At 40.8% G+C, this 25,799-nt stretch overlaps 1 protein-coding gene across 1 annotated transcript in view; it reads left to right on the top strand.

Moving 5' to 3' along the window:
- Positions 1 to 25,799, top strand: part of GAP43 (growth associated protein 43) — a 104,540-nt gene that overhangs the window by 38,351 nt on the left and 40,390 nt on the right. Inside the window, exon 2 of the mRNA XM_079766438.1 lies at positions 20,953 to 21,562. Within this exon, the coding sequence (XP_079622564.1) occupies positions 20,953 to 21,562 (610 nt within the window). The remainder of the gene's footprint in view (positions 1 to 20,952; positions 21,563 to 25,799) is intronic.

The raw sequence follows: 25,799 nt of genomic DNA, 5'->3' as shown, positions 1-25,799 counted from the left end.
GAGAAGTCATCCTGCACTGTGCAGAGTCAGGACTCTGAGCACATGGGAGGCTGAGGCTGGCTGACGGGCAAATTCTGGGACAAATTCTGTGACAAATTCAGTGCTAGATCGATTGGTGATCTTCTCTGGGGAGTGGCACATTTTAGAAAGATCTGAATCTCATGTTCAATGTATATAATTAATTTTAGAAGATAAGTGACACTAGAGGCCAAAGTGTTGGGGGTGGGGGCTGTCCATGCCAGAACAGGATTAGATCACAGTCGTTTCTCTGATGTTTTATTTTTTTAGGGAAGTTGGAAAACAAACCATACAGAACTGAAATTTGCATACAATTAGGACTTTGGTAGTTTGCATCTTAAATCTCCTTGTGAACTCCCTCAATGCGCAGACACCGTAACTGAGGCCTAGAGAAGTGAAGAGACTTGCATGAGGGTGTAGTCAGGTTGAAACTGTCAGATGTACAGCCCTGGTCTCTGGTTTCTAACCCAGGGCTTTTGCTGCTTTACCTACTGGCTCTTATTTCTCTGAATTTTCATTTAGAGCAGAGGTCCTCAAACTTTTTAAACAGGGGGCCAGTTCACTGTCCCTCAGACGGTTGGAGGGCCGGACTATAGTTTGAAAAAAAAAACTATGAACAAATCCCTATGCACACTGCACATATCTTATTTTGAAGTAAAAAAACAAAACGGCAAAAACACCCGCATGTGGCCCGCGGGCCGTAGTTTGAGGACGCCCGATTTAGAGAGACATTCAAGAGGAACTATGGATTTACCAGGACAGGCGTTATAGGTCAGTACATTTCACATTGTGATGTGCAAAAGATTTATTAAAATGCAGCTCCTGGTGAGTAGATCTGGGGCGAGGTTACAGTGCATTGCCACCCAGCTCTTGGCTGTACAGATGCTGCTGCTCCATATTCTGAGCAGCAAAGTTGTGAGCATCACCTTTCCTCTTTGCCTGTCCTTCCTCACTGATAGAGTAGCTCTGGGAATTTAGAGCCCTTTTTTTGCTTCCTCCTGTTACCAGGTTATTGTGCTCCCTCAGCTAATCTGGATGTCTTTCACTGGCTGTCCTCACCCAGACCTGAGACTGTTAGGAACAGTCCCTAGAGACGGGTATCTTGAGCTGAAGGGTATGATCTTTGGTCTTGTGAGTTAGCACCATCTAACTTGATTCCACAAAACCTTTCACACATAAGCAACTTCCTCAAATCTGATGGTAAAAAAGTCTCTTTTCTTTCTCACACAAGGGGCCTCCCAGCTGCAGCCGCTCGCCTTCTGGGAGTGCAGCTGGCATGTTGCTTAGCTCATAGGGGTTGCCTTTCAAGGGGGGCTCAGCAAGTCTCTTTGCTTCTGATGACCAGTCACAAATTGGAGGTTCCCATGACCCCTTCCAACTCACAAGGCCAATTGCAAGTCCAGGTTGTTACCTATAATTCTGACTGACTGGCTGTAAATCAGAGGTTCCCACAATCCACTTCTTGGATTCAGTCAATTTGCTAGAGAGGCTCACAGAACTAATCTGTTTACTCACTAGATTACTGGTTTAATAGATATAGATATAGATATAGATATAGATATAGATATAGATATAGATATAGATATAGATATAGATATAGATATAGGTCTCAGGAACAGCCAGATGAAAGAGCTGTATAGGGCCAGGCATGGAAATTGAGGGGAGGAGTTTCCATGCCCTCTCTGAGCCTGCCACTCTGCCTGTATCTCCACTGGTTCACCAAGCTGGTAGCTCTTCAAACCCTGTCCTTTTGGGATTTTATGAAGACTTTATTACATAGGAGTGATTGATTAAATTATTAGCCATTGGTATTTGATTCAACCTCCAGCCCCTCTCTCTTTCCAAGAGGTCAAACGTGAAAGTGAAAGTTCCAACCTTCTAAGCCCAGGTATATTCTCCTTAGGTGGGGGTCTAAAAATGATCTTGTTAACATAACAAAAGATACCTCTATAGTTCTCATCACTGGAAATTCCTAGAGTTTTGGGACTTCTAAGATCATTTTTAGACCCCCACCTAAGGAGAAATGGAGACAAAGACCAAATACGATTTTCTTAATATAAGTACCAATAGCACAGACTTTACTATTAATAAAACAATATTTCTGTCCTCAAAGAGTTTACATAGTAATTAAGAGTTTGGGGATTGGTGTTTCTGGTTTCTTGGGATATGGTCCTAGAAGTGGCATTACTAGATAAAATGGGAGTTCCATTTTTAACTTTTTGAGGAAACTCCATACTGTCTTCCACAGTGGCTGCACCAATCTGCATTCCCACCAGCAGTGCACGAGGGTTCCTTTATCTCTACATCCTCGCCAGCATTTGTCCTTTGTTGATTTGTTGATGATGGCCATTCTGACTTTGGGGGGTCTGGTGTGAGATAGTACATCATTGTCATTTTGATTTGCATCTCTCTGATGATTAGTGACTTTGAGCATGTTTTCAAATGTCTCTGGGCCTTCTGTATGTCCTCTTTCGAGAAGTGTCTATTTAGATCCTTTGCCCATTTTTGATTGGATTATTTATCTTCCTTTTGTTAAGTTGTATGAGTTCTCTGTAAATTTTGAAGATTAAACTCTTATCAGAAATATCATTGGCAAATATGTTCTCCCATGCTATGGGCTTTCTTGTTGTTTTTTTGAAGGTTTCTTTTGCGGTGCAGAAGCTTTTTATTTTGATGTAGTCCCATTTGTTTATTTTCTCCTTAGTCTCCATTGCCCTAGGAGCTGTGTCTGTAAAGATGTTGCTACGACATATATATCCCAAGAAACTAGAAACACCAGTCAGAAAGGATATATGCACCCCTATGTTCATAGCAACACAATTTACAATAGCTAAGATTTGGAAACAGCCTAAGTGCCCATCAGCAGATGAGTGGATTAAAAACCTGTGGTACATCTACACTATGGAATACTATGCCGCTATAAAAAAGAAGAAACTTTTACCATTTGCAACAGCATGGATGGAACTGAAGACCATCAAGCTAAGCGAAATAATCCAGTCGGAGAAAGATAAATATCACATGATCTCACTCATATGTGGAATATAATGATCAACATAATTTGATGAACAAGAATAGATCCAGAGACAAATGGGGGGTGGGGAGGTTAGAGAACAACCAAAGGACTTGTATGCATGCATATTAGCATAACCAATGGACACAGACACTGGGGTGGTAGGGGCTTGCCCGGGGTAGGAATGGCTGGGAGGGGGGTCAATTGGGGAAAAAGAAGACATATGTAAAACTTTAAAACAATAACAAAAATAAAAATAAAAATAAATAAATAAAAATTTTTAAAAAGAGTTTGGGGAATAAGTGCACTAATAACTACAATGCAAAAAATAGAAACAAAACGTCCCCAAAGATGCAATGGCAGTTTAACATAATAGTAGCCCCTGCCCACTATAGCCTGTAGGCTGAGTTTTTATAACCACAAAATGGTTGACAGAAAATCAAGAGTAATGTTTTTTATGATACTTTAAAATTATACAAAATTCAAATTTAGTATTCTGAAATAAAGTTTTATGGAACACAACCATGCTCATTCATTTATGTAGCATCTATAGTGATTTCCCATGACAATGACAGAGTTGAGTAGTTGCAACACAGACCAGATACAGGGGGTTGACAAAAGTAGGTTTATAGTTGTGAGTGCACAAAACATAGTTTATTCTTGTATTATGATTTATTTATTATTTATTGTACTTATTATTTTAAATTAATATACTTTTGCCCACAGTGTATATGGCTTAGAAAACCTAAATATTTACTATCTGGCCATTTGCAGAAAGTTTGCTGACCTCTGGATTGTCCATTTAGGGCGATGTAAGAAAATTCTCCAACCAAGGAGGTGAGAATTGGATGAGTTGTGAAAGGTATGAAAGAGAAATGTTTGAGGGGGCTCACATCCTAAGTGAAGTCAGAGAACTCAGAAAGTGAGGAGCATGTTCAATGAGCAGCATGTGGATTTACTTGGCTAAAGTAAAGAGTATGTTCACGAGAGAAGTGGGAAGGACAGACTGGAACCATTCCATAAATTGATCAAATGCTAAAATAAATAATAACTTCTTAGCTTGATAAGCAATGGGAATATTTAAAGGGTTTGGGGAGAGCAGGATTGGGGTGGTTGGGAATAAGCATGTTATAAAACCATAATCCTATCTAATACAAGAGTAATATGCAAATTGACCATCACTCCAAGACACAAGATGGCCGCCCCCATATGGCCAAAGATGGCTGCCCCTATGTAGACACAAGATGGCCACTACAAGATGGCTGGCAGGGGAGGGCAGTTGTGGGCAGTTGGGGGTGACAAGGCCAGCAGAGGAGGGCAGTTGGGGGGGGGGCACAGGCATGCAGGGGAGGGCAGTTGGGGGGGACCCAGGCCTGCAGAGGAGGGCAGTTGGGGGGACCAGGCCTGCAGGGGAGGGCAGTTGGGGTGGACCAGGCCTGCAGGGGAGGGCAGTTGTGGGCAATCAGGCAAGCAGGGAGGGCAGTTAGGGGTGACCAGGCTAGCAGAGGAGGGCAGTTAGGGGAGACCAGGTCAGCAGGGGAGGGCAGTTGGGGGGGGGGAACAGGACTGCATGAGAGGGCATTTGGGGGGTAGGCCTGCAGGGGAGGGCAGTTGGGGGGGACCAGGCCTGCAGAGGAGGGCAGTATGGGGGGACCCAGGCCTGCAGGGGAGGGCAGTTGGGGGGGACCAGGCCTGCAGGGGAGGGCAGTTAGGGACAATCGGTCCGGCTGGGGAGCAGTTAGATGTCAATCAGGCTGGCAGTGGATTGGTTAGGGGATGATCAGGTTGGCAGGCAGAAGCGGTTAGGGGCAATCAGGCAGAGGCAGGCGAGCAGTTGGGAGCCAGCAGTCCTGGATTTTGAGAGGGATGTCCAATTGCGGTCGGTCGGACATCCCTCAAGGAGTCCCAGATTGGAGAGGGTGCAGGCTGGGCTGAGGGACACCCCTCCTGTGCACGAATTTCTTGCACCAGGCCTCTAGTTCTAATAGAATTAGCTCAATCTGATAAAATGTGTAGCATAGAGTGGAAGACAGACCAATTAAGACAGCTTCTATAGTGTTCACTTTCAGTGTCTGTTTTAAACCTTAGAATAAGGGACTAATGCTCCAAGAAGGAATTTCAGACTTTTGGTAAAAGGAAAATCTTTGTCTAGGTGTTCCCTGCACACCCGCTACCACCGTTGCCAGCCACCCCGATTATTACCTTGATTCTACACAGTGCTTTAAATCTTCTGTGGTATGTTTCTGGGTGCTTCTATACCATGGCAGAGCTGGACTGATGTACACTCGCAGTGGCTGCACAGGTATCAGGCAGTTTCATTTTGTTAAGTTCACTGGTTTTTGATGTGACTTTTAAAACTAAGGAATTATTCTAGCCTGAAGCTGTTGAGTTACCCCAACTGCAGGGAAAGATGGGTGTTGGATTGCCCTGGGAATCTTTTATTCCGAGTCTTGGGTCTAGTCCTGATCTGACACAGCAATAGGGAGCATCATTGACTTCTGGTGAGTCAAGCAGAAATGTGGGAAGAGTGGGGACATCACCCTACCTTCCTGGAAGTCTTGAACTCAAGTCTCCCTGTGATGACACAAAAGATCCTCACTTCCTGCAGTTTCCCAGTGCTGGGCACAGACCTGGTGCACTGTGTCTCTGGGCTATGCAACATCACTGATGAGAGGGTTGTGGCACAACTCATAGCTGTCTAGGCATCAAGAAGAAAGTAATTTTCATTGATCTCAGGACCTCAGAATCAGACTCAATTCAGCTTAATATTCTGGCTGAGAGATTAGGTTATAATAAATCACTGGATGGCAGGTTCATATGGACTGATTCAGAAGTTGTAGAATTTGCCTGCCTAGTTTTAAAAATGGAGTAGAGGTAGTTTTTCTCTTTGAGGGCCACAGAGGGTGCAGTTTCTCCCTGCCGAACCACAAAGTGGGAGCTGGGCTGGTTCTCTGTGCCATGATGAACACTGTCCCTGTTTCTCCAGTGAACTATATGGCATGAATAATATGACTTTTTTTAGAATATAAGCAGAGCAAGAAGTATGATGTCAGTGAAATAGTTCTAGATGGATTTCTCTATCTGCCTCACTACAATTGTCAGGAAAATAACAGAAATAGTTGGTTCAAGGAAAAGGCAAGTAGAAACTGGCTGGATTTAAATTCTTGACACTAGAATAAATGACAGAGCCTGCTCTTTACCACTTGCTCAACCCCTTCCTGATGAAAATGTATATGAGGTTGACTCTAGTTTATTCATTGGCTTCTCCCATTTAATTAAATAGCCATAATTCCTGACCCGTTCCTCCCACATCCTCCAGTATTGCTTTCTCTGCCCTCTGATATTTTCTCTCGCTTACTTTCAGAATTAATAGGAAACCTGGTCTCTAAACTGTTTTCAACATCTCAAGTGTGACTCCTCCCTGTCAAAATCTTCACAAGGAAAATGAGTCTGGCATCACCTGGGGATGAGGTCATGATACCAAAGCCCTTGCTTTGAAATTTTGTTTGTACTTTTCTATTGTACAGAGATTTTGAAAAGGGGAGGATGAAATTTCAGTGACAGGTCTGAAGCCTGGTCCTTTAGACACTGAGAACTAGCCCAGCATTGACTGGCACTGGCCATGACAAAGTCTGGCTCTGGATTTTTCTACCCTCCAGTCCACTTTTCACCTTGCCTGGAGCCTTGAGGGGAAACCTGCAGAGAGTAGATGGGCCCTCTCTTCCTAGGGTGATTTTATCTCACGTGCAACTTGTACAAGTATTTTGAGTTCAAATCTGGCTCAGCCACTTACAAGCTGTGTGATTTTGAGCAAGTTACTTAATGTCCCTGTGCCTCAGTCCCTTCATCTGTAAAATGGATTTAAATTGAATGTGTCTGTTTTTAAACCTTAGAATAAGGGACTAATGCTCCAAGGAGGACTTTCAGACTTTTGATAAAAGGAGAATCTTGGTCTAGGTGTTCCCTGCACACCCCCTACCACCATTGCCAGCCATTAATTAGTCCCTTATTCTAAGGTTTAAAAACAGTACCCATTGCACAGCCTTGTCAGAACTAAATTAGTTAATACCAGTATATGTAATATATTTAATAAATATATATCTGTGTGTATACATAAAGAACATAATAATCGCCCTGGTTGGTTTGCTCAGTGGATAGAGCGTCGAACTGCGGACTAAATGGTCCCGGGTTCAATTCTGGTCGGAGGCACATGCCTGGGTTGTGGGCTCGATTCCTAGTGTGTGTGTGTGGGGGGGGGGGGGGCGTGCAGGAGGCAGTGGTCAATGATTATCTCTCATCATTGATGTTTCTATCTCTCTTTCCCTCTCCCTTCCTCTCTGAATCAATAAAAAATATATTAAAAAATAACATAATAATGTACTTAGAAGAGTATTTGCACATACAACTATATAATAATAGTTTTTTAAGATTATTAGTATTATTTTCTCCAAGGATCTGAATGTATTTTATAGTATTTACCTTTAAAGAATTTTTATTTTATTTTGGTGAGGGGGCATTTATTATTTTTATGAAATATGTAAGCCCTAAAAAATTCTTTCATGAGTTATCAAAGAGAGAAAAATCATACAATATTTATCAAAAAAGGCACCTAATCCCTAATCTCCGAAAAGCAGCAATTTCAATTTATTTATAGTGTCTTCTTTCAATCAATTAGTTATTGAGTCCTTTCTCTTTTTTTAATTTAAATTCTTTATTGTTTAAAGTATTACATATGTCTCCTTTTCCCCCCTTCACCTCTCCCCGCCTGCCCACATGAAGCACTTTACCAATACTATTTTTCATCATCAAGAAAGTTCTGCACAGTAGGTATTAGTATTACAATATGAGGGATGAAGACACTGAATTCTAAAGAAATTAAGTAGTTTACCTCAAGTCGTATATTTAAGTAGCAGCTTAGCCAGGATTTGAACTCAAATCATTTGATCCCAAAGCCAGACCAGGGAACATGTAATCATGTGTCAGTCAGTGTCAGTGACTGATGACCAAGAGAAAACTGGATGCCAAAATCAAAGGAGAGGCAAGAAAGGAAGAATGAATAGGACAATAACATCATGAGCAAATGTAGACTCGGTTATGATTTACAGAATTTTCTAGTGTCTTGTATATTTGCCTTTAAAGTGTTTAGCAGCTCAGGGATAAGAATCCAGTTAAAATGGGAGTCTGTCCTCAAACTGTGTGTCTTTTACCCAGCACCTGCCTTACCCTCCAACAAAAAATTCAATTTTTTCCCCACACATGGAAGAATACAGCATATCTCCTAGAATTAGAGAGAAAACATACTTGTACTTTTTTTTAGATTTTTTTCAAGTACTATTGTAAATGGGCAGTCACACACCTAGTGATTGATATAGGACATTAAGGCATGTGTAACTTAATGTTGATAGATAGCAGTGTCCCTGCAAATCATCCCACTTGCTATGCTACATCATATAAACAAGCACACTGTAAAGAGCAGTATGTTTGCTCTGCAAGTGCAACTTCAAGAAAAATCTCCTAGCTCCCCCTCCAAACATGTTCCTGGCCCTAGTCCCTCCCACATAGAAATTCTGTAGCCGCCTCCATCATAAGACCTGAAATGTAGACCAATTCTGTTAATTAAAAAGTACTTCAAATAGTCTTACTGCTGATATTAGCATTGTTACTTATTCAATGACACTTTCTGAGTATTATGTTTTGAATTCTTAGGTTGAATTCTCTGTTTGATTTTTTAAAATGTAGGAGATTGGAGGCCTATGTTTAAGACCCATTCTATTATTGGGGGGCTTTCCACCAATCTGTTTTTTATTTTATAAAGGGGATAGCACATGTGCTTAGCCTATTTTATTGTAATTTCTTGAGGAACAATTTTATGAAGTTGAAAGTACTTTATAACCTGTAATATAAAAATGCAAGCTGCTGTCCTTTTTTTTTTTTCAAATGGTATTTCCAAGTTCTTTTCCATTCAACTAGGCTTTATAATGACATGAACTCTGATGACATATTATGACCCTCACTAGATATTAGTTACAATGACATTCAGAAGAGCTTTACTAACTATCCAATGGGGCTGCATTGGATAGAGTTGGAAATCCCAAATCATGATGCTCCTCTTTCCTCAGGGCCAGATGCTCCTAAACAAAATGTCTGGCAGCTGCATCCAGAGCTTTTAGCAAACATGAGTAAATAGACTACATCTCAGAACCTGCACAGGCAATTGTTTTTCTGGATGTGTAAGGGATATGGCTAGGAAATAAGAGCTAAATGAGATTTTGGGGATGAGGGGTTGTCAGGTGAATAGCATATACTCTGAGAATGAATAGACTTCTAGCTTAAGTGTATTTCTATCATCAAGATGCTGAACCATATGGAGGTTTAGGAATAAATAAAGATAGAATTAGTGTGTGTTAGGAAGTACGGGAGTAAGAGCGTGATTTATCATGGACAATGAAAACAGATCTGCCTCCTTCCCAAGGATAGGAAATAACTGGATTGAATATTGTGACATATTTTGGACGGTTTCCTGCTTATTCTTTTGAGAATAGATAGCTTACTAGTACTGCAGAATTAAGGAACTGGACTCTATCCTCCCTGTGTGGGGAATATCAGCAATCATGGAGATGAATATGTCTCACAACCAAACCTCCTTTGGTATTTATCTGATTAACATGTCTTGACTTATTTTCATGACAATGTAGAAATTACTCTGAGATGAAATTACTCATGATGACGGGAATGATTATGATGAGAAAAATAGTAGCAGCTACTCCTTTTTGAGTATGTACAATATGTCAAGGACTCTGCTAAGAACTTTATATACATTAACTCCTTTAACCCTTACAACAACCCAATGGAGATAGCCCTGATATTTCTGATCTTACACATAAGAAAACCAAAGCTGACTTGCCCAAGATCAAGAGTTGATAATTAAGTGGCAGAATCAAGATTCAAGCCTACACACCTATAACTCTGCAGCCCATGCTCTTATGCACCAGGGAATATTGGCTTCCCACATTCCATTGTAAAGAGCACTAGATGGGGAGTAGGATTGAGGGTGGGCTCTGACATTTAGAAGCTGGACCCCTTTATGTTTTCTCAATGGTCTCAATTGTGTTGTGTTCCTCACGTGGTTCTGATGAGGACTGTATTGACATTCTAACTGTATATGCTGTACAGTCATAAATGTAGAGGATAGAGGAACCTGATGTAAAGGATAGAAGAGTGGCTTGATGAAGCCGCCAAGCATTAGTTCCCAGAGCAAAGCAAAGATACACAGCCAGTGAGCTGGGTGCTGCCCGTTTATGTGCTCTCTGATCACTAACATAGTCTGGCTTGTAGTCACTTAACTGCAAATAAATATTTTGGAGCAACAACCATGTGCCAACACTACCTTCACTACCAAGACTGAGAGAATTGTACAAAACTGACAAGGTCCTGCTCTCAGAAAACTTACAGTCCAAGGCAAGTTTCAGTTAATGATGAAACGAAAATAGATGTCAGTGATTCTGAGCACAAAGAAGGAAAAGCAAGGTAAGTAGACCAAAAGTGATAGTTTTGGGGCAAAGATACATATTAGAGTGCATGAGGAAGATCTTTCTCATTCACTTATTCATGGAACAAAACTTATCAAGTACGACTGACTTAGAATGTAATTCATGGAAGAAGTTTAACTAAAAAATGAATTAATCACTATTTGGTGTAGTAGGAAGAATATAGTAATTTTTAAATAAGTACTTATCTTGTCCTGTATTCCTGAATGTCCAACAGGAGTCGTTTCGCAGTGCCTTACCTGGGAGGAAGACAGTTCTCTGCCAGGTTCCTGGGCTCGGGCTTCTCTTTCTGCTGGTTGGCTCTGAGTACCTTCTCCAGTAGCTCAGGCTGTGCTTCACTCTTATGAACTCTCAACTGAGAAGAATTCATCTGCGATAGTGATACAAGGGGCTGTCTGTTACTAGGCTGCTTTTCTGTCTTTTCCCAGATGCATTGGCTGCCTGCTGTTCTCCCTTTTTCTCCAGTTGTTAGCAGAAGTCTCACAGTCCCTCTTATGTCCTGGTGTGTGATTTCAGCCTTTTCAGTGGCTTGATGGGGGAGTCCCTCCCTTTTTGTTCCTAACTCTAGTATGCTGTCTTTAGTATGCTGACTTTTGTCTGTTAGTGGTCTCTATAGGCACAGACACCTCTCTCCAAGAACAGGGTGTAGTGTCTGCCCACCTTTCCCTTCTTTGAGCATGCCAATCGTAGAGGTAGTAAATACTTGTAGAGGTAACGGACACTTACAGAGATAGTGAACACTTGTAGAGGTAGTGAACACTGATAGAGGTAATAGACACTGGTAGAGATAGCAAACAGGCAATGCTTATCAAAGGATCTTCTCCTGCTGCTCAAGAGTGGAGCCCCTTCCTCCCAAAGCTGACTCTCAGCAGGTGTTTACTTGGGCATCAGTGACTTTGACTTTGATTCAGTCAGGTTACTTATACCTTTGTCTGCCATACCAAGGATTTTTCTGAAAGAGTTTAGGCAAATTATTCTGTTCAGCATGTGCCCTGATAGATCAACCAACATAACTAAGTGCCTCATGTCAAACCTGGGCTCCTCCCACTCCCAGTTTGAGAAATGGGGCCTTCCTTCCTTAAATGACCAAGGAATAGTCATCCCATCCTACAACTTTAGGCCCTGAGGCTCATTATACTGATAAGTATAAATAGAGAGAAGGGGAGCATCTCTAATAATCCCCCATGAATATTTTCACCTGTTTTACTAATGGAAAAGCAGAAATATATATTTAAAAAATAATTCGATTGATATGACTGTAGGCAATCCATAGATAAGATGAATGTCATTTTTTATCTTAGACTTATTGACATTTCTAGGAGCTTTTAAAATTACTTTTATCATAATGTCATTTCTATAGTTGTGTGACTTCTCTCCTTGTCTGACCCTTGCACATTCATTTTTATAATTGGTTTTTGTGTTCAACTTCACCATATGAAGTCAGTTATTCAGTTAGGTGTTGGGGAAACATACTTGTCTTAGCCAGATGCTGTTCTTTGCCTATCGTCATCTTTCTGAAGTGGCACTGCAATGTTTAAATTTAGATTTATTCAACAAATATTAATGATCATCTACTATATATCAGATGCTATTTTAGAAACTGGAGATTCGGCTTTAAACAAAATAGACAAAGTCTTTAGTATGCTTGTCTGTTAGAAGGCACTAATTTAATGTGCCCTTTGCCTCTTCTCTATCTATCTTTGTGGGACAAATAGAATTACTAATATATAAAATAAAATAAAATAAAATAAAATAAAATAAAATAAAATAAAGATAACGCTTTTGATTGGACACTGAGTTCTCCAGTATTACCTCATACTGTGTTGAACATGCCTCCTCATATTCTTTTGGAAGCAGGTGGGCTGTACATGTTAAATAAATAATATATGAAATTGAGCTGAAGACCTATATCTTGATCACCAGCTATTATCTGAAAAGCTAACATTACTATTCCAATGTCCAATATAGGATATTTGGTTTTCTTACATAGTGAGTCAATTAATGAGCATTTATTGTCTACTTATTATAACTCTGGAGCTGCAGCAGTATGCTGCACCCTTCAATTGAAGGGAAAAAACAAATTCCTTTACTACTGCCCCCCAGGACTTGAAAGATCACTCTTGATGTTTCACATTCCCCTGGAGAATTGCTTAGTTATCATATATTTGTGCTCTCACCTGCCCAGGAACTAAAAAAAGACTTTTCACTGGACTGAAAACCAGAGGTTTCAAAAAGTGATGATATTTCTTGGCAAAATCATACCAGTTTCATTGTTTCTACCTACCTCCTGCTCCCCAACTCCTCACACCATAGTTAGATTTTTAAAACTGGATTGACTGTTGAAGGAACCCTATGTATTCTGGGAGTGCCTATTCATCTTTTAAATAACACCTTCTTCTTTTCTACAACTGCCCAGAAACCTGAAGGCAATTTATCTCCGTAACTGGAGGAGACTGGCCCATCTTCCTTTCCTTTCCCTCCCCCATAAGGGCATTTCACTGTATTTCTGAACTTTGGCTTGGTTCAAAGAAAGCACAGAAACTCCACTGCGAACTCCTTTAATATTTAGATATTTCCCCTAAAGTATGTGCTATCAACTATGCTTAAAATCAACTACGCTTAAAAAATAGTGAAATTTTCTTATGTGTGTGTCACCTCAATAAATTATTAATTAAAAATAGAATGAGTCATAAGTAAATATCTTCCAGATTTTATATATATATCCATCAACACTTTATTCTGTTTTTCTATGGGTTAATAAGATTCTCATAGGCATGTAAACTATACTGTGCTAAAGAAAACTTTGCTTAGAATATTTATATCCCTTCAATTTTGCTTCTCAGAAATATCTTTTGCTCAATCAAGTTGAAAATATTTTGGTTCACTAAAAATATTATTAGAAGAATTGGTATTACATCTATGACTTTCTAAAGCATTTAAAATTCAATCCTGCTTAAGAGAAACTTTGAGGTATTATAAAAGTAGTATTTATAGCTGGCAGCAGTAGATACAGGGCCAAGTTTTTCAGTGCTCTGAAGGTTGAGGCATTCCTATGATAATTGGAAAACGTTAAATGAATTGAGGTGTCCCAGTTAAATGGATGATGTTATTTTAGTTCTAAAGTCAGCTTTCATGGATTTTTGCCCAAATTTCTTTTGTGACATAAAGAATGCAAATGTTTGGACATCTTAGAATAAATCCTAAGTTATCCACGTCTCCTTCCCCCAGAGAGAAAAGAAACTATTAAGCAGAATAACAATGTTGGATATTAAATAACTACTTCTTTTTTTTTTTTTTTTGCTTTCTTATCTGTAATTCTTAAATATTAATGAAAATTATTGCCCTTTCATCTAAAGGATGTAGAAATTTGACTAGGTCCCAACAAATGAGTGTAATGGTACCCTTCATCTTCTTCAGACCAAACTTCATCCAAGATTTTAGTCTTGGTTGAAAAGTAAAGATTTCAGATACCATGGTTTTCTCTAAGACTTCATAAATTACAGAGCTCCCAAATATATTGGTCAGTAAAAATACTAAGCTACAACAATGAAAATTCCCGAAGAAGTTATTACAACTAGTAGTGGTACTCGTCCTACTTGTAATACACTGCACTGGAATGTCCTACTCAGTGAATTTCACATTCAGCAACAATTATATGTAAAAACAGAATAATTTTTAAATTCCCTCAGAAGACATCAGAGCTCAGCACAAAGCTTATTTGTGGCAAGGCTGAGTACAAAAAAAATAATAATAATAAACCTACATATTTTAATGAGACTTATGAACTGACTCTTTAACCACTAAATTCCAGTATACTCTTTTTATGGACCTCCTCCATCTATAACTCACATGTTTATTCTATACTAGAGGCCCAGTGCATGAAATTCGTGCATGGGTGCAGTCCCTAGGCCTGGCCTGCAATTGAAACACGAGTGTCCGGCATGGAAGGGCAGGTCCCAGATGACCTCTGGGCCCTGGGCAGCACCTGGGCCCCCAGGCCTCCATTCGCCCCTCTTCACCTGAGTCACGGCTCTTGAGTCTCCACATGGAGATGCGGTGAGCGCGGCAGGCTGGGGCGCAGCATGGGCTTCTGGGCTGCCCAGAGGCGCTGCATGGAAGCTGGGTGGGTAGCATGGTCTCTACCCTTGCAGACCGGCTCCTGTGTGAAGCCATTGGGGAGGCTGACAGGCCCCTGCAGTCCCAGCGGCTGTGACCTGGCTCACCTGGAAGAGGCTGCACGGGTGCGGGGTGGGCTCCTCATGGGTTCTTAGCACCTGAGCATGGGGGCTTCCCCAGTGTGCAAGCCCTGGTGTCCCGGGGGAGGGTAGCAGGGGAAGAGAGCGAGCTCAGTGAACACCCCGCATTTTCACCGCACCTCCATCTCCATTATCCCTGCCCCCAGGTAGCCAGCGAGAGATCGCAGCCTGCCCGCCTGGGCGCCTGGGAGGTTGGTCGCCACCACTCACCCCCAGTTCCCTGTCCCAGCCCAGGGCCTGGCCCTGATCAGGCAATCAGGGCCTGCCAACTGCTGGTTGCTGTCTGCGGGGCAATTGGTCAGGGCTGGGCTCCCCACCCAGCTCTCTCAGCACCTGGGAGCACCAATTGCCCCCCGCTGCTGCCACTGGTTTCTCTCTATGGGGCAATTGGCAGGGCAATCAGGCCCCCCGCTTGCACCCACCTTGGCCTGGTGCCACCCGCTCACTTGCTCCACCATCCTGCCATGGTTCTGCTCTCATCAGGGCCCATCAGGGCTGGCAGCGCCTCTAGTGCTGCCCACTGCCAGTTCCATGTCACCGATGACCTCCATGTTCCGTGCCACCCCCTGGTAGTCAGCACTCATCATAGCGAGTGGTTGAACTCTCAGTCTCCAGGTCAAACTGTGGGTCGAACGACCGCCTGCATATTAGGCTTTTATTATATAGGATGTATAATTTGCATATTATATAGGATGCCTTTTATTATATAGGATGCCTTACTCCACAAGATGGTTAGAAGATCAGGTGTCTGCCGTGAATTCCTGGTAAACTACTGATTGTTAAAGCACTATGAACTTATTTTAACAAATAACATTTAAAAAGGAATCTTGTGTGTCCTGTGTGGGTAGATACACCATTCATCTCAGTAGAGTGTCTAAGGTGCCTTGTATAGGCACTCAGTATTGTTAAATAAGTAGATAAATGAGAATGTTACAAGGGTGCTTAATGGATTGTCTGCTACACGAAAGACCAAGCTATTCCAGGTCACTGAAGCAACAAAATTGGACCTGGGTTGGGTGGGAGAGGAGAGGACCTGAGTTGAGCCACTCACACACTCTGAATTGCGGCAGGTAACTTTTCAGGGCCAGGATGGCTTATTTATTTTTTTTTTTTTTTTAGAAACTGAAAAGGTTGTGCTAAATGTACTGACTGATCTCTGGTTTCCTGGGGCTCAAAAGTCCTTTGTCTTAGATATAGTCTTCTGTTTCTTTTGTTAAAAATATGTTTTTATTGATTTTTAGAGAGAGAAGAAGGAAGAAGAGAGAGAGGGAAACATCAATGTGAGAATAAAACATCTATCAGCTGCCTCCTGCACGCCCCCTACCGCCATGTGCCCACAACCTGGCATGTGCCCTGACCAGGAATCGAACCAGCAACATTTTGGTGCACAAGACAACTGAGCTACACCAGCCGGGGTTTCTGTTTCTTGTTGAGAAAGCTCAATTTGGCCTGACATCTTGGGGTTGCCCCCACAGCTAGTCTTAGGAAAGGTTCTCTTCTTCCTTCATCTCTCTACAAAATATGCTCTCAGTCCAACTACTTCTAGTACTGTGAAATGAATTAAACCAGAAAATAACCTCTAGTTTAAGCTATATTAATAGAATCAATTACAGTTTTTTTAAAAAAGACACACACACACACACACACACACACACACACACACACAAACATAATCTGGCACTGTCTAGCTTATGACCCAGTTTTTATTTAAAATAATTTTGTTTCTAGATGCCTCTGTTCAATCACTTAAGTCTGACCTCATAGGCTGACTTCTTCCCTCCATTTCCCTCCTCCTTCTGTCCTCTCTTCTCTCCTCTTCTGTTCTTCCTTTCCTTCTCCTCCCTTCCTGCCCCCTTTTCTTTCTATCCCTGTCTCCCTCTATCGAAAATATTTGTAATACTTGTCTTTTTCCAACCAATCTCTAAAATCCAGTTTCCCTAAATTTCTAATGACATCAAATGGTCCAGCCTGTTCCTCCAGGTAGAGCTACATGCCCATGGAGGACTTTGAGCACCTCTTTGGGTGTATCAACCCATCTGGGCACCTACCTTTTACAGAATAATTTTCACCTCTCACTTCTAACTCAATCTTCATAATTCTCTTCCTTCCTGCCTACCCCTTCCTCTCTTGTGTTTCTTAAACTCCTGGATTGTTCAGGTGAACCTGGTCCCACAATCTTGGCACACAAATCTACTCTGTGCCTTTCTAAATAATCATTTCAACATAGAGGCTGTGTACAGAAGCTTAAACACTAATCATTTGAAAGGTAAAGTGGCAGATGATCAGAAAAATTGAAATTGGAACAGAAGGATTGAGTGGAGCTCTTCCTTTATCCACATAAAGTTTCTTTCTTTATATCATGCAGATTCCCAGCTTCCTTATTTTATTGTTTTCCAGCTTTCTAAGAATTTAATCTCCTTCACTTTATGTTCTGAAAAAAGGGGAGGGGCTCTAAAATTGTAGCTTTCTTGAATCAATGGAGGGTCTTTTCTGCACACCTGCCCTCTCTGAGATAATTGGTTTGTCTACTTCCCAAGGAGCAGTATTTGTATTAAAGAACCACTTGGCATCAATGCCCAAGTGCAGATGTCCTGTCATATAACATGGTGCCTCATTCAGAAAAGTCAAGATAGAGTAAAATAAATTAACAGCATCTCGGCTCCATGCTCCATTCACAACTGTTAATTTAACAGGGTTATGCTTCCATCTCTGAGCAGAGAGTGCCTGGCAGGGACAGCTGCTCCCGTGCCCCAGATTGTGCCTTGTGTCCCAGTAGGAGTCTTCAGGAGCAGCAGGAGAGTGGGAAGGCGGTAGTTCATCAGAGAACTGAGCAGTGCAGCATGGTCCCTGGAGGAGGGACCTGTGCAAAGTGCTTTTCAGTTAGTCCTTCTTTCTTTGTGTGGATATACACACAGTTACCTGAGGAAGAAGAAGAAGTTGTCTTGGATTTTACTGGAAAATTATCAGTCCTGCTTTTACAGTCATAAATAGTTTATTTTAAAAATACTTTTGTATATCCACTGCACATTATTAATTTACCTAACAACAGGCTCATATGTTTGTCCAAATTATGTCAGACAGGCCTACATCATGATTAGCTGGATCTAGGTCACTGGGGCAGAGCTGGTACGACAGGTGGAAAACGTACCACTGTGTTGGCCTGCTGTAGCTTACTCTTAAACTGCAGCAAAGGCCACGGTCAGGCCAAAGTCAAGATTGAAGCCAACCATAGGACTCAGTACATAATAAGCACTCTTTTTGTTGTTGTTGTTGTTGTTATTAATCCACACCCAAATATATTTTTTCCATTGATATTTAGAGAAAGTGAACAGATGGGGAGAGATAGAGAGAAACATGGATATGAGAAAGACATCAATTGGTTGCCTCCCATACCCACCCCCAACCAGGCTGGAGATTGAGCCTGCAACTGAGGTACATGCCCTTGACCAGAATGAAACCTGAGACCTGTCGTTCCACTCAATCCACTGAGCCAAACCAGCTAGGGCTATTATTGTTGTTTTTTAAAGGAAAGTTGTTGCATCGTTCACTGTTGTATTTCCGCAGTGCTCCAGCGTTAAAGGAAGGAATGCACGGAGACTATAAGCAACCCCATTGGGCACCATGGCGAACAATGCAGTTATATGGAATTTGGGTACTTGCCCATACTGCATATTTATTTCCATGAATATACCTTCTATGCCTATCCTCTGATTTAATTTCCTTGTGGAAAAAAGTTATATGCAGCATATTATGCTGTAAATGTTTCATCAAATGATAAAAATTTTGTATTTTAGTCTCTTGATTTCAGTACTAGAATGACTATCGGTAATAACATAAAACTAATTTTAGGTTTAAATTGCTTTGGGGTTAAGAAATTGTGATTTGGTGAATATATACCACTTTTTCAAAAGTGGAAACGGTGTTTTTCTTTTTTTTTTTTTAAACAAGAATAATGGCCACTTTCTGTCTTCAAATTGCAAAGATCTAGTGTGTTGACTACTAATGTTGGACCACACATAGGGGAAAGTAGACATCATTTTGTGACCAGTATTCTGAATTGTCACATTTTAAGCAAAAGCCCCAAAGCCCTGAACTCCTTTGCAATTGTACAAAACCCTGATATAATTTATTTTATTTTATTTTATTTTATTTTATTTTATTTTATTTTATTTTATTGATTAAGGTATTACATATGTGTCCTTATCTCCCCATTGCCCCCAATCCCTCCCCCCCACTCATGTCCTCACCCCCTGTTGTCTGTGTCCATTGGTTAGGCTGACATGGAATCATACAAGTCCTTTGGTTGATCTCTCCCCTTTACCCCCACCCTCCCCTACCTTCCCTCTGAGGTTTGATGGTCTGAAAAATGCTTCTCTGGATATGCTTTTGTTCATCAGTTTATGTTGTTCATTATTTTCCATAAATGAGTGAGATCATGTGATATTTATATTTTTCTGACTGGCTTATTTTGCTTAGCATAATGCTCCCCAATTCCATCCATGCTGTTGCAAATGGTAAGAATTCCTTATTTTTTTACCACAGCATAGTATTCCATTGTATAGATGTACCACAGTTTTTTAATCCACTCATCTGCTGATGGGCACTTAGGCAGCTTCCAAATCTTAGCTATTGTAAATTGTGCTGCTATGAACATAGAGGTGCATATATCCTTTCTGATTGGTGTTTCTAGTTTCTTGGGATATATTCCTAGAAGTGGGATCACTGGGTCAAATGGGAGTTCCATTTTTAGTTTTTTGAGGAAACTCCATACTGTCTTCCACAGTGGCTGTACCAGTCTGCATTCCCACCAACAGTGCACAAGGGTTCCTTTTACTCGGCATCCTCGCCAGCGCTTGTCATCTGTTGATTTGTTGATAATAGCCATTCTGACAGGTGTGAGATGGTACGGCATTGTCGTTTTGATTTGTATCTCTCGGGTGATTAGTGACTTTGAGCATGTTTTCATATGTCTCTTGGCCTTCCTTATGTCTTCTTTCGAAAAGTGTTTATTTAGTTCGTTGCCCATTTTTTGATTGGGTTGCTTATCTTCCTTTTGTTAAGTTGTATGAGTTCCCTGTAAATGTTGGAGATTAAACCCTTATCGGTGATAACATGGGCAAATATGTTCTCCCATGCAGTGGGCCTTCTTGTTGTTTTGTTGATGGTTTCTTTTGCTGTGCAGAAGCTTTTTATTTTGATATAGTCCCATCTGTTTATTTTCTCTTTATTTTCCATTGCTCTAGGAGCTGTATCGGTGCAGAAGTTGCTTCGGAATATGTTTGAGATTTTGCTGCCTGTGGATTCCTCTAGTATTTTTGTGGTTTCCCGTCTTATGTTTAAGTCCTTTATCCATTTTGAGTTTATTTTTGTGTATGGTGTAAGTTGGTGGTCTAGTTTCATTTTTTTTAACATATATCTGTCCAACTTTCCCAACACCATTTATTGAAGAGACTGTCTTGACTCCATTGTATGCTCTTGCCTCCTTTGTCAAATATTAATTGAGCATAGTGGTTTGGGTCGATTTCTGGGTTCTTTATTCTTTTCCATTGATCTATATGTCTGTTCTTGTGCCAGTACCAGGCAGTTTTGAGAGAATTCATTGTCTAAACCTTTACCATACTCTTTGCCCTGAATCTATTAATTTCTTGACCAGACTTGAAATCCTGGGAGGGAAAAGACAACGACACAGACTTTTCCATAATATTTTTAAATGTGAAGTTTTGTATAGAGTTCCTCTCAGAAACCCTGAAAAAACAATATCTTTCAGAGATCTTTGATTAAAACCTAGAGTGGATGTGATCTGAATAGCCAAGGTACATCTATGGAATGGCTGGTTGAAGTTTGGCAATGCAGAGACATAGAGCTGGGGAAGGAAATACAACTAAATCCATGCCAGTGATTCTGCAAGGCCCAAAGGATGTGTTTTCCCATAAAATAATGTGTTTTCTACTCAATTCTCCACCATGAAGAGAGAGGAGGCTTAATTTGAATTTCCACGGTATTGTTGATGTCTGTGCGTGGCACAGTACAAATCATTCAATAACTATTTGTTAAATGCTATGATCTGAAGGGGAAAAGCATCATTCCACCTCTTCTTTTTTCCCCCCTTTTCTCCACAAAGGTTGAAAAAAATGATGAGGAGCAAAAGATCGAACAAGATGGCATCAAACCAGAAGATAAAGCTCATAAGGCCGCGACCAAAATTCAGGCTAGCTTCCGTGGACACATAACAAGGAAAAAGCTCAAAGGAGAGAAGAAGGGCGATGCTCAAGCTGCTGAGGCCGAAATGAATGAGAAGAAGGATGACGCCCCTGTTGCTGATGGCGCCGAGAAGAAGGAGGGAGAAGGTCCCACTACCGCTGACGAGGCCCCGGCCACTGGCCCCAAGCCTGAGGAGGCCGGTAAAGCAGGAGAAGCTCCCTCCGAGGAGAAGAAGGGGGAGGGCGCCTCTGATGCTGCAGCCGAGCAGGCAGCCCCCCAGGCTCCTGCCCCCTCAGAGGAGAAGGCCGGCTCTGCTGAGACAGAAAGTGCCACTAAAGCTTCCACTGACAACTCGCCGTCCTCCAAGGCCGAAGACGCCCCAGCCAAGGAGGAGCCTAAACAAGCCGATGTGCCTGCTGCTGTCACTGCTGCTGCTGCCACCACCCCTGCTGCAGAGGATGCTGCCACCAAGGCAACAACCCAGCCTCCCACGGAGGCTTCGGAGGGCAGCCAAGCCGAGGACAAGATAGGTGAGCTCCTGGGAGGGTCAGAGGCCACGGGTGGGTAGCCCACCGGGGCCTTGCTGAAAGCCAGGCCACCTGGGCCATCAAGGGAGAGGGGAATGTCTAGAAGGTGTTTTCAAGAAATTAAGGAAAGCTGTGCTTAATTCCCCAAAGAGGCAGGACTAGGAGCTAACTCTGGCCACTTATATTCCCAAATGTCTCCAATTGTGAGGGAGAACTCCGGCAGGTAGCAGCCAGGACTAGGAAGATGTGGCGATTACCTTATTAATAGGATTGGCATAAACAGGAAAGCTAGGTAATCTTAGTTTTAAAAAATATACATTCTGTGTGCAAGATAGACTTAGTTTAATTAATTACCGAGGCCACATATATTTTATGGACAGGAAGTAACTAACGTGATTATTTGGCTTTAGGAAGTGCCTGTTATGAGTATAGCCAACTCCTTATTGATGCAGATGATCTAGTTTCTGAATTGCCAGCAGCAAAAACATAATCTCAGACCACCTTTCCCTTATCCCACAATATGTTACTGGGCATTCTCGCCACCAGCAATTGATGAGTAGTGTGGGTATGCTCGGAGTATGCTAATTATAACAGTAATCGGGGTCAAACTAATTAGGAAAATAAGTCTGCTAATGTTGCCAAAAACCCCCAATATAGAACATGTTGTGAAGTTAAACATAAATTATCATTTTAGTATAGAAGATGCTACTTTCTGCCATTTGCATAAATAACTGAGGGTTGACTGTGATTACAAACATGTTCTGGATTTTCTTTGGTTTGAAGCTCTTACTTGAAAATTGGAGTGTTTTCACCATTATTGCCAAAGAGACTGTGCGGAATGGAAATAGAGCATTTCCAAAGCAAGATAAATTTAACAGACCTTCACCCCTGGAGACTGAGACCTGTCCCTCACCCCACCCACCCACAGTGCTGAAGGAGGCCAACAGTCTCCATGGTCTTTCTGCAGCCAAGTACGACTCATTAACACCTTTCAGCCCCAAAGAACTTACAGGTTAAGTTGTTTCTGTACCAGTTTAAAAAATTTGGTTTATTCCTTTAGAACTTCATAGACTTAACCCATGGTGTGTCCAAGGACCCAAATTTAGACTGGACCACACTGTGCCCTTGGAAAAGGACCTACTCCATGAGAACGCCCTGGGAAATGTTTGGCATCTGCCCGTTAGATTGAAAAAGTAATTATTGGAAATTCGCCTTTATTTCCATTCCTCCAAATTAGATATGGGAGGATGGCAGATGATTATTCTAAATATTTTCAGTTCTGCCTCTTTTATCTTGCCCCCAAATTCTGTAAGAAGCCAGATTATATTATTATTGTTATTATATCACATGCCTCTTTGTACCAGTGATTCATTTTAAATATTTATTCTAAATACATACCTGCCCCAGGGCCCAGACTTTGGGGTTAAGAAGATGAGGATTTTTTTTTTTTTCCTGAACAAGGTAAGGCATGTGGTAAAGAATATGGTGTTGGTTTTAGTTTACCCATAAAAACGAACCACTGTTAACTACTTTTCTTTAGGTTGAAGAGTTTAGCCTCAGTTATGATGGCTGAAATTATTTTGCATATGACAGACTGCTTATTATGTATCTTGAAACATTTTAGAAATTAATCATGCTTTTAAAATATAGAAAATAGTTGACATTGCTCAGACCATATTTTTAAACAGGGATTTCTAAAATTGTGAGCGTAGACAGAAAGACATGATGTGATTTTTAGGTATATGATCATGATGTGGATTAATAGAGTGACTGCTTGGATCAATGAAAAGTCTAAAATATAATATATCTTAAGAACATTTAGGTGTATTATTTTTCAAGTTATGATAATCCGAATGAATTAGTAAAGTATTTTATGTAGTACATGCTCAGTAAATGTCAGATATTGAATAAATGAGAAGTGACTAGACTTAAATTACAGATAATTTGTTCACTCATCCATATAATCTTCCTGCAACCTTGCTTATTCTACACGTATATTTGATTAAAAGTGTGTCTGGTCAGTAAAAAACAAATAGAAATCATCCTCTGCCCTAAATTTTATAAGTTCTGGCTGAAGAATATCTCAGTTGGTCTGATTTTATTATGTGCATTGAAAAGTAATTGAAGGTGTAGGTAAAGTTCAACTTGAGGGTAATTAAAAGTCAAATTTATTATTGTTTCTGAGCTGCGGCTAAGTAGTGTCCTCTGGGTTAGATCCTGAAATGCTGCCTGTAGTTTTCTTTGGACTGATGTATCTATTAGTCTTGCGTGCTGTGTGTGACAAGCACAAATTACCCAGATGTAGTGAGTTTCATGGAATCACAGAAACTAGAGATGACAAGGAGATCTATCACAGCATCTTAGACCCAAATTCCCATGGGCCCTGCACATCATTTTATTCTATCTTCCATTGGATTGTTTTGCAATCCAGGTTAAAATAACAATATTTCCAATTGGTCTCTCCTGTTTGGAAATGGATGCCTACTTTGGGTTGTCTGGAGAGGTGTAGAGAGATAATCTGAGAAAGTGAGTGGGGTTGGGGCAAAACAGTCAAAAGAGATCATGCAAGACAATAATTTGGTCAAAACTTTTACACCAAATTTGATCGCTGCTTTAATATATAAGGAAATGCTTTGTAAATTATAAATATGTAGTTTATTTTACCACCTTTAAAAAATTATTTATGGGTTTGTTACTGGTGGATGTCATTTGCATTAGGACCTTTGGAGTTGGTTTTCTTTTAATCCTTCAACTATATCTCCCTCTCTTTGCTTTGGTACTCTGCCTGCCCATTTCTCAACATGCTTATGTCCACAAGGTTTCAGTGTGTTCCTGATGATTATTCCTTAGTAGGAGGAGGAGTGTTCAAGGCATCTCTGAGACACTGCCCTCCTGCAGCCATGAGGAGATAACCAGCAAGCCTCCTTCGGTGATTATGTCTTTGGTGTCTCCTGAACAGTGCAGTGTGCCCATTGGGCTCTCAGTGAAGGAATTCTGATATGTTTCTTCTAACCGTGGTAACCTATTGACTTTCTCCAGTAGAAAATTCCAAATTTCTGCTGTGGCATATTCAGTGCCATAGTATTACCAAGATAACACATCTCAGTGGCCAGAAATCAAAGATGCTGACTGGGTGGCTACCAAGGGGTATTGACTGATTCTGGTAGGAAGTGTAACCCGAGTTGTCCTAGTTTTTCTGTGTTGATCTTGGTTGTATTTTATTTTCATGGTCTCTTTACCCCTTTCTTATCTTTTTTTTCCCCATTACTTCTTTCTAATTGGAATCATTAATAATTATCTGGAGAAGAGCATAGTTTTACAATGGTATTTGCCATTATCTGAATAGAAAAATTAACTTAGTGTGTTCCAACCTCTCATTCTCCTTCCTTGTTTGCTTTCTTCATCCTTCCCTTCCTCCTTCTCTTTCTCTTTCCCTTTCTTCCTTCCTTTTTTTCCTTCCATGTATATTAACTTTTTACTGTGCTAGGGCTTGGGGGTCATAAAGATGAGTAAGATAGGGCTGATCTTAAAGAGTCCTCATTTGGTAGTGGGGTTGGGATAAAGTTCAAGGAGCAATGTTGAATATGTTTACAGTACTAATTTCAAGTCGATTACATTCTACAAATAGGTATAGAGTGCCTTTTTATGCCAAGGCACTGTGGGAAATAATAGGAATGAGATGGTGCTTCTTGCAGTTTGATACATGTTATAAAAATTTCTACATAATATGTGTCTCTATAGCTAAATTAATAGCCAAAAGGAATGAATGCAAAATGTGTAGTTTCTGGAATGATAATTATTTGTAAGAAAATGAAATATTCAGCCCATAATTCTGTATTTAGGAAAATTCTTTATGTTTCCCAGAATAATGTTTTTCTAAGACCTAAGGTAACCAATGATAATATTTTTATCTCTCCAAAGGCTAGATCCTCTTTCACCAAGCTCTGTGTTAGATATTAGCTTTCCCAAAGATATTTACACTTATTTGGCAGGGTGCCTCATAGGCGGTTTTGATTTGAAATGTGGTTTCAACCACTTCCCAAATTTATACACCACTCATAAAGAGCAAAAATTTGGATTGTGAAAAGTCCATAAATACTGTCTATAAAACATGGGCACTCTGTCAGATGCTCAGTGGCATGGTGCTTAAATACTGTTGATTATTAGGCTTTTATGGCACACTGTTATATTGCTAGAGTAATCATTTTTATTGGCTTTTCCTGGCAATAATTCAGTGCCT

This window comes from Cnephaeus nilssonii (assembly GCF_951640355.1).
Source record: "Cnephaeus nilssonii genome assembly, chromosome: 3".
Lineage (NCBI taxonomy): Eukaryota > Metazoa > Chordata > Mammalia > Chiroptera > Vespertilionidae > Cnephaeus > Cnephaeus nilssonii.
The sequence above is the reverse complement of the archived record's forward strand: the minus strand, read 5'-3'. Positions and strand labels throughout refer to the sequence as shown.